The sequence below is a fragment of the Cyclopterus lumpus genome, chromosome 7 (genome assembly GCF_009769545.1).
Source record: "Cyclopterus lumpus isolate fCycLum1 chromosome 7, fCycLum1.pri, whole genome shotgun sequence".
In the NCBI taxonomy this organism is placed as follows: Eukaryota; Metazoa; Chordata; class Actinopteri; order Perciformes; family Cyclopteridae; genus Cyclopterus; species Cyclopterus lumpus.
In genome coordinates this window covers 25,253,427-25,263,426 of record NC_046972.1, presented here as the reverse complement: position 1 = coordinate 25,263,426, position 10,000 = coordinate 25,253,427, and the positions used below count along the sequence as shown (strand labels likewise).

The window sequence follows — 10,000 nt, the reverse complement described above, 5'->3', positions numbered from 1 at the left end:
CAGAGAACACACAACTAGAGATCAGTGAACACACAACTAGAGACCAGAGAACACACAACTAGAGACCAGTAAACACACAACTAGAGACCAGTGAACACACAACTAGAGACCAGAGAACACACAACTAGAGACCAGAGAACACACAACTAGAGACCAGAGAACACACAACTAGAGACCAGAGAACACACAACTAGAGACCAGAGAACACACAACTAGAGACCAGAGAACACACAACTAGAGACCAGAGAACACACAACTAGAGAGACCCTGCATACAGTCTGTATGGAGTCTAGAGACCCTGCATACAGTCTGTATGGAGTCTAGAGACTCTGCATACAGTCTGGATGGAGTCTAGAGACTCTGCATACAGTCTGGATGGAGTATAGAGACTCTGCATGCAGTCTGTATGGAGTATAGAGACTCTGCATGCAGTCTGTATGGAGTATAGAGACTCTGCACGCAGTCTGTATGGAGTCTAGAGACTCTGCATACAGTCTGTATGGAGTCTAGAGACCCTGCATACAGTCTGTATGGAGTCTAGAGACTCTGCATACAGTCTGGATGGAGTCTAGAGACCCTGCATACAGTCTGTATGGAGTATAGAGACTCTGCATGCAGTCTGTATGGAGTATAGAGACTCTGCATGCAGTCTGTATGGAGTATAGAGACTCTGCACGCAGTCTGTATGGAGTCTAGAGACTCTGCATACAGTCTGTATGGAGTCTAGAGACCCTGCACGCAGTCTGTATGGAGTCTAGAGACTCTGCATACAGTCTGGATGGAGTTTAGAGACCTTGCATACAGTCTGTATGGAGTCTAGAGACTCTGCATACAGTCTGGATGGAGTCTAGAGACCCTGCATACAGTCTGGATGGAGTATAGAGACCCTGCATACAGTCTGTATGGAGTCTAGAGACTCTGCATACAGTCTGGATGGAGTCTAGAGACCCTGCATACAGTCTGGATGGAGTATAGAGACCCTGCTTACAGTCTGTATGGAGTCTAGAGACTCTGCATACAGTCTGGATGGAGTATAGAGACCCTGCATACAGTCTGTATGGAGTATAGAGACCCTGCATACAGTCTGTATGGAGTATAGAGACTCTGCATGCAGTCTGTATGGAGTATAGAGACTCTGCATGCAGTCTGTATGGAGTATACAGACTCTGCACGCAGTCTGTATGGAGTATAGAGACTCTGCACGCAGTCTGTATGGAGTTTAGAGACTCTGCACGCAGTCTGTATGGAGTATAGAGACCCTGCATACAGTCTGTATGGAGTCTAGAGACTCTGCATACAGTCTGTATGGAGTATAGAGACTCTGCACGCAGTCTGTATGGAGTCTAGAGACCCTGCATACAGTCTGTACGGAGTATATCATCTATAGAGTCATGAAACATGAATCCAAGCTACCCTCTTTTTCTTTTTGTATAAAATAAATCTTGATTCCATTGTTTTCCTGATTTCTATAAAGGAAATGAAAGAAATAAAAAGTGAAGACTTGGGGAACCGGGTCGACCTCCTACCTAAACAGAACCGGTCCCAGTGAGACCACCGACGAGCTAACCCCCCTCTCTCTGCCTGCAGGACCAGGACTGGGACCCGGCCCTCCGGTTCCTGCCGGCCTCCGACACCAAGCGGCTGGAGAAGAAGCCGGGCAGGAGGAGGGCGCTGTGTGTGGGCGGCGGCCTGCTGCTGGCTGCGGCCGGCGTGGCGCTGCTGAGCGGACTGCTGGTCTGGCACTTCCACTGTGAGCTGATCTGTATATATATATATATAAATATATATTGTAGTGTCACGGGCTGTCGCTAGGACAGGCTAGCCTGGGGCAGTACAAAAAGAGAGCTGGACACAGGCACGTCCGAGGGTATTTAACACAAAGTAAAGGTTTATTTCCCATCCCACCAGCAAGGTAACGTCCAAACAACAAAGTATCAAAAAAGGGTCCAGTTAGAAAACATAAAACATCCCGGAGGAGAAAGTGGTTAATTAACCAAACAAAAACTCAATCCTGGTGAATCCAGGCTACGAGGTCCTCTCCCTTGTTGTCCTCTTCCAGGTGCTCGTGGGTTCACCTTCCGCTCTCCTTTCTCCTTCCCAGGTGCTCTCCCTTAAGTCTCCCAGCCCTGCCTCAATCAGGTGCCTTAAGCAGCTGCAGCTGGGTGAGCGGTGAGGCAGGCTGGGAGATGTAGTTCTTGCACTGGCGGCCATTTTGTAGCGCCCCTCCACTACCTGTCCCCTTGTGATGCCACAATATATATATATATATATATATATATATATATATATATATATATATATATATATATATATATTAGTGAATAGTTTAATATTAACAGGAAGTAGAGGCTCATTTTATTCATAAAATCGCTTCCCTCATTATGAAACAGTGGTGGTTATGAAATCATCACTGGAGGTTCTGGTCGTTATGAAACAAGGAACCTGAGCAGTTGAATCTGATTTGAAAGTAAAAGGTATTGTCTGGTTGGCTTATGTCATAGTTGCCTCAGAGCCGGCGTTCCTGCTGTAAACACACGTTATGTCAGTCATATTTCATTCATATTTCATTCATATTTCAGTCATATTTCATTCATATTTCAGTCATATTTCAGTCATATTTCAGTCATAGTTCAGTCATATTTCATTCATATTTCAGTCATATTTCAGTCATATTTCAGTCATAGTTCAGTCATATTTCAGTCATATTTCCACGTCCTTCTGAAATAACTGGAGTGAATCCAAGGCGTCTGTAAACACGTTGTAATGGTTTTATGTGAACAGGCTCCGCCCCCTTTGTTCTCTCCAGTGCGCCGTGACGTCCGAGTGAAGAAGGTCTACATCGGCTCCATGGGGATCAACAACCAGCCCTTCCTGCTGGACTACGAGGACCCCGGCAGTCCCCAGTTCACTCACCTGGCCTCTCTGGTCAGCAGGCAGGTGAGGCTCCCTCTACTTCTGTGTTGTCGTGACGACGTCGTCACGTATTTATTGATTTATTGATGTATGATATTTATGATTCTTTTTTTGTCTTTCAGCTGAAACTGATTTACTCTAAAAACTCTGTGCTGGCCAAACACTTCAAAGGCTCCACGGTCCAGGCCTTCAGGTACGAGGCCCTCAGGTCCCTCTGCATCCCATAATACCTGTGAAGGTTGTGGGGGAGAAGTAGTAGTACACTAAAGAGTACAACATGTACCTCTGAGGTGTAGAACAGTATAAAGTACAACATGTACCTCTGAGGTGTAGAACAGTATAAAGTACAACATGTACCTCTGAGATGTAGTACAGTATAAAGTACTACATGTACCTCTGAGGTGTAGTACAGTATAAAGTACATGTACCTCTGAGGTGTAGTACAGTATAAAGTACAACATGTACCTCTGAGGTGTAGAACAGTATAAAGTACTACATGTACCTCTGAGATGTAGTACAGTATAAAGTACAACATGTACCTCTGAGATGTAGTACAGTATAAAGTACAACATGTACCTCTGAGATGTAGTACAGTATAAAGTACTACATGTACCTCTGAGGTGTAGTACAGTATAAAGTACAACATGTACCTCTGAGGTGTAGTACAGTATAAAGTACATGTACCTCTGAGGTGTAGTACAGTATAAAGTACTACATTTACCTCTGAGGTGTAGTACAGTATAAAGTACAACATATACCTCTGAGATGTAGTACAGTATAAAGTACTACATGTACCTCTGAGGTGTAGTACAGTATAAAGTACTACATTTACCTCTGAGGTGTAGTACAGTATAAAGTACAACATGTACCTCTGAGATGTAGTACACTAAAGAGTACAACATGTACCTCTGAGATGTAGTACAGTATAAAGTACAACATGTACCTCTGAGATGTAGTACAGTATAAAGTACATGTACCTCTGAGATGTAGTACAGTATAAAGTACTACATGTACCTCTGAGATGTAGTACAGTATAAAGTACAACATGTACCTCTGAGATGTAGTACAGTATAAAGTACATGTACCTCTGAGATGTAGTACAGTATAAAGTACAACATGTACCTCTGAGGTGTAGTACAGTATAAAGTACAACATGTACCTCTGAGATGTAGTACAGTATAAAGTACAACATGTACCTCTGAGATGTAGTACAGTATAAAGTACATGTACCTCTGAGATGTAGTACAGTATAAAGTACAACATGTACCTCTGAGGTGTAGAACAGTATAAAGTACAACATGTACCTCTGAGATGTAGTACAGTATAAAGTACTACATGTACCTCTGAGATGTAGTACAGTATAAAGTACAACATGTACCTCTGAGGTGTAGAACAGTATAAAGTACAACATGTACCTCTGAGATGTAGTACAGTATAAAGTACTACATGTACCTCTGAGGTGTAGTACAGTATAAAGTACAACATGTACCTCTGAGATGTAGTACAGTATAAAGTACATGTACCTCTGAGGTGTAGAACAGTATAAAGTACATGTACCTCTGAGGTGTAGTACAGTATAAAGTACATGTACCTCTGAGGTGTAGAACAGTATAAAGTACAACATGTACCTCTGAGGTGTAGTACAGTATAAAGTACATGTACCTCTGAGGTGTAGTACAGTATAAAGTACAACATGTACCTCTGAGATGTAGTACAGTATAAAGTACATGTACCTCTGAGATGTAGTACAGTATAAAGTACTACATGTACCTCTGAGGTGTAGTACAGTATAAAGTACTACATGTACCTCTGAGGTGTAGTACAGTATAAAGTACAACATGTACCTCTGAGGTGTAGTACAGTATAAAGTACAACATGTACCTCTGAGGTGTAGTACAGTATAAAGTACATGTACCTCTGAGGTGTAGAACAGTATAAAGTACAACATGTACCTCTGAGGTGTAGTACAGTATAAAGTACATGTACCTCTGAGGTGTAGTACAGTATAAAGTACAACATGTACCTCTGAGATGTAGTACAGTATAAAGTACATGTACCTCTGAGATGTAGTACAGTATAAAGTACTACATGTACCTCTGAGGTGTAGTACAGTATAAAGTACTACATGTACCTCTGAGGTGTAGTACAGTATAAAGTACAACATGTACCTCTGAGATGTAGTACAGTATAAAGTACATGTACCTCTGAGATGTAGTACAGTATAAAGTACTACATGTACCTCTGAGATGTAGTACAGTATAAAGTACTACATGTACCTCTGAGATGTAGTACAGTATAAAGTACAACATGTACCTCTGAGGTGTAGTACAGTATAAAGTACATGTACCTCTGAGATGTAGTACAGTATAAAGTACTACATGTACCTCTGAGGTGTAGTACAGTATAAAGTACTACATGTACCTCTGAGGTGTAGTACAGTATAAAGTACAACATGTACCTCTGAGGTGTAGTACAGTATAAAGTACTACATGTACCTCTGAGGTGTAGTACAGTATAAAGTACAACATGTACCTCTGAGGTGTAGTACAGTATAAAGTACATGTACCTCTGAGGTGTAGTACATCGATGATGTAGTATAAAGTACTATTCTTGGGTATGAAGGCTGTCATATTGTAGAACGACGACCTTTGATCTTAATAATTGCTTTATTGTTTCTGTTAAGACTTCCTGCAGAGGTTTTTCAAAGTAAAGGTCTTCTTCACGTGTTCTTGTTCCCTGTGTCTGCAGCGAGGGAGGAGGGGGGGGGCCGGGGGGGGGGAGGAGTCATGGCGTACTACCAGTCGGAGTTCGACGTGCACGTCCTCCAGCAGGCGGCGCTGGACGACGCCATCGAGTCTCTGGAGCCGGCGGCAGGAAGTCAGCAGCGGCGGGGGCGGGTGCTGCTGAGGCCCAGCGACGCCCTGGACGTCAACAACGTGGTCTCCAGAGGTCCGACGCCGCCATCCCATAATCACACTGAACCTCTTCTCAGTTCAATCTAATATTTTCTAAAATTGTTTTTGTGCTGATCTGTTAGCGGCCGAACCAAGTTAAAAAAAAAGTGAGAATACCTAACTATGTTTAGTTATATATAGATATTTATATATATATATATATATATATATAGTTAAAGTTGTGTATACACTGTATATATGTATTTATAAATATATTTCTCGTTTATATATATATTTATATGTGTATATATATATTTATTTGTTTATAGTTAAAGTTGTGTATACACTGTTTGTGTGTGTATATATATTTATAGTTTTTATATATATTTATAGTTATATTATTATTATATTCTATAATAATTCAAGGACTCTGATCTCTTGCGTCCACAGCGATCGACTCGCGCATGACGAGGACGTCTCTGATTGGTGAGCAACGTTCAGGAACTTCTGTTCTTTTGAGTCACCTTCCGTGGTTCTGTTGGACCAGGTCTGCGGTTCTGTTGGACCAGGTCCGTGGTTCTGTTGGACCAGGTCTGTGGTTCTGTTGGACCAGGTCTGTGGTTCTGTTGGACCAGGTCCGTGGTTCTGTTGGACCAGGTCCGTGGTTCTGTTGGACCAGGTCCGCGGTTCTGTTGGACCAGGTCTGCGGTTCTGGGTTCCAATCCCTCCTTTGCCCGTTTCTCATATTTCCAGTGAAGTCCTTCAGCCTCCACGTCAGCACCCCGGGGGTCCTCCGGTCTCCGGGGTTCCCCGACTCCTCGTACCCCCCTAACGTCTACCTGCAGTGGCGGCTGAGGGCCGACCCGGGCCACCGAGTCCGCCTGGACTTCCACACGCTGATCCTGGAGGACGACTGCCAGAAGGACTTCATCCAGATCTACGACTCGCTGGCCCCCATCCAGAAGCGGGTCCTGACAGAGTGAGACCCAGACCAGAACTTTAGAAGTCTAGTGGGGGACCCCGATGTGAGGCTTGAACTTAGAGGTCGTCCTCGGCTGCTGGAAACAAATAACATTAAATAAATATTAAACATTTGTGAGGTGGTGTTTGTTATGTGTGGACTTCTAGTTCTGTTCATATTTTATAGAAATTATTCTATATTTACTATTTTATTGTCCAGCATACACACCATTTTATTTAATTGAATTAAATTAAGTCAAATTTAATTTAAAAAAAAATATAAAATAAGTAGAACAATTAATTAAGGAATTAATAATAAAAAAAATTAATTCAATATAATTAGGACACATTTCAAGACTGAGGCTTGAGAAGGCAAAGTATAGCAGATATGTTTATTTGGGATGGTGTTATATATTAATGTGTTTCATCATCTCTAACTTTGATCTCTATGATGAAACATGTCTTTTATTAACAATTCTCCGTGCAGGTGAATCTCGTAGAGCCGTGTGATGCACTTGTTTCTGACCCCAATGACCTCAAATCACCCAGACTGAGGTTCCTCATGTGGTTCCTCATGTGGTTCCTCCTCAGGCAGTGCGGGTACCCCCATGAGTCCCTGACCTTCCTGTCCTCGGGGAACGTCCTGCTGCTGGTTCTGATCACCAGCGAGGAGAAGAACTTCCCCGGCTTCAGGGCCAACTACTCCCAGATCCCTGTGGCCCAGCAAAGTACGGCAGGAAGCCATTGATATGTAGAAATATCTATACACATGTATATTTGTGTATATATATATATGTGTATAGATAAATATAAAGTTAAGTTTACGTGCTTTGATTAAAAACCACTGAGTATATTTCTGAGATGTTAAGTTGCTTCGGTTGTTTCCGAGTATTTGCTCTTCTTTAACTTCCTGAGGTTCGTGATCATTGTGTCATCAACGGGGTGACCTCTGACCTCTGACCTCTGACCTCTCCTCCCGTCCGCCGTGTGGTTCAGAGTGTGGAGGAACGCTGACCGCGGACAGAGGCTCCTTCTCGTCGCCCTTCTTCCCCTCCAACTACCCTCCTGAGACCTCGTGTGTCTGGACCATCGAGGTAATGACACCAGCAAAGGTCACGAGGTCATTGACATGTCGTAGGGTCATCCTCTTGGGAGCAGGACTGTGATCTTTTTGGATCAAAAGGATTCATCTTCTTGGAATGATGAGAAACAACTGACGATCTGTTATTCTGTATCCATCTCATCGGTTGGCGTCTCATCTCTTCTTCTCCTTCTTCTCATTCTTCTCCTTCTTCTCCTTCTCCTCATTCTTCTCCTTCTTCTTCTCCTTCTTCTTCTTCTTCTTCTCATTCTTCTCCTCCTTGTCATTCTTCTCCTTCTTCTCCTCCTCCTTCTTCTTCTTCTTCTTCTTCTCCTTCTTCTCCTCCTTCTCCTTCTTCTTCTCATTCTTCTCCTTCTTCTCCTCCTTCTTCTTCTCATTCTTCTTCTCCTTCTTCTCCTCCTTCTCCTTCTTCTCCTTCTTCTTCTCATTCTTCTCCTTCTTCTCCTCCTTCTCCTTCTTCTCCTTCTCCTCCTTCTTCTTCTCATTCTTCTCCTTCTTCTCCTCCTTCTCCTTATTCTTCTCCTCCTTCTCCTTCTTCTTCTTCTTCTCCTCCTTCTCCTTCTTCTTCTTCTTCTCCTTCTTCTTCTCATTCTTCTCCTTCTTCTCCTTCTCCTTATTCTTCTCCTCCTTCTCCTTCTTCTTCTTCTTCTTCTTCTTCTCCTTATTCTTCTCCTCCTTCTCCTTCTTCTCCTCCTTCTTCTCCTTCTTCTTCTCATTCTTCTCCTTCTTCTCCTTCTTCTCCTCCTTCTTCTCCTTCTTCTTCTCATTCTTCTCCTTCTTCTCCTTCTTCTCCTCCTTCTCCTTCTTCTTCTTCTTCTTCTCCTTCTTCTTCTCCTTCTTCTTCAGGCACCGAAAGAAAAGTTTGTGAAGGTCCAGTTCCAGAAGTTCTTCTTGGGAAACGACAGCATTCAGTGCCGCGGTGACTACGTCGACGTCAACGGTCAGAGGTCAGAGTTCACTCACCAGGTCGCCTCACACTCTGAGGGATGGACACGCTGTGTGATGACAAGACGACTAGTCAAGACGACTAGTCTAGACGACTAGTCTAGACGGACTAGTCAAGACGACTAGTCTAGACGCCTAGTCAAGACGACTAGTCTAGACCGACTAGTCTAGACGGACTAGTCAAGACGACTAGTCTAGACGCCTAGTCAAGACGACTAGTCTAGACCGACTAGTCTAGACCGACTAGACAAGACGACTAGTCTAGACCGACTAGTCTAGACCGACTAGTCTAGACCGACTAGACAAGACGACTAGTCTAGACCGACTAGTCTAGACGGACTAGTCAAGACGACTAGTCTAGACCGACTAGTCTAGACGACTAGTCAAGACGACTAGACAAGACGACTAGTCTAGACCGACTAGTCTAGACCGACTAGACAAGACGACTAGTCTAGACCGACTAGTCTAGACCGACTAGACAAGACGACTAGTCTAGACCGACTAGTCTAGACCGACTAGTCAAGACGACTAGTCTAGACCGACTAGTCTAGACGACTAGTCAAGACGACTAGACAAGACGACTAGTCTAGACCGACTAGTCTAGACGACTAGTCAAGACGACTAGACAAGACGACTAGTCTAGACCGACTAGTCTAGACGACTAGTCAAGACGACTAGTCAAGACGACTAGTCTAGACCGACTAGTCAAGACGACTAGACAAGACGACTAGTCTAGACCGACTAGTCTAGACCGACTAGTCAAGACGACTAGTCTAGACGACTAGTCTAGACCGACTAGTCTAGACCGACTAGTCAAGACGACTAGTCTAGACGACTAGTGAAGACGACTAGTGAAGACGACTAGTCTAGACCGACTAGTCTAGACCGACTAGTCAAGACGACTAGTCTAGACCGACTAGTCAAGACGACTAGTCTAGACCGACTAGTCAAGACGACTTGTCTAGACGACTAGTGAAGACGACTAGTGAAGACGACTAGTCTAGACCGACTAGTCTAGACCGACTAGTCAAGACGACTAGTCTAGACGACTAGTGAAGACGACTAGTCTAGACCGACTAGTCTAGACCGACTAGTCAAGACCGACTAGTCAAGACGACTAGTCAAGACCGACTAGTCTAGACCGACTAGTCAAGACCGACTAGTCTAGACCGACTAGTCTAGACGG

General features: G+C 43.7%; 1 protein-coding gene across 1 annotated transcript in view; it reads left to right on the top strand.

Moving 5' to 3' along the window:
- The window catches only part of st14b (suppression of tumorigenicity 14b), a 20,490-nt gene that overhangs the window by 3,709 nt on the left and 6,781 nt on the right, over positions 1-10,000 (top strand). The window contains exons 2-10 of the mRNA XM_034536422.1: positions 1,588-1,750; positions 2,807-2,937; positions 3,036-3,106; positions 5,666-5,862; positions 6,258-6,293; positions 6,561-6,786; positions 7,359-7,495; positions 7,764-7,861; positions 8,716-8,816. Of these exons, the coding sequence (XP_034392313.1) occupies positions 1,588-1,750; positions 2,807-2,937; positions 3,036-3,106; positions 5,666-5,862; positions 6,258-6,293; positions 6,561-6,786; positions 7,359-7,495; positions 7,764-7,861; positions 8,716-8,816 (1,160 nt within the window). The remainder of the gene's footprint in view (positions 1-1,587; positions 1,751-2,806; positions 2,938-3,035; positions 3,107-5,665; positions 5,863-6,257; positions 6,294-6,560; positions 6,787-7,358; positions 7,496-7,763; positions 7,862-8,715; positions 8,817-10,000) is intronic.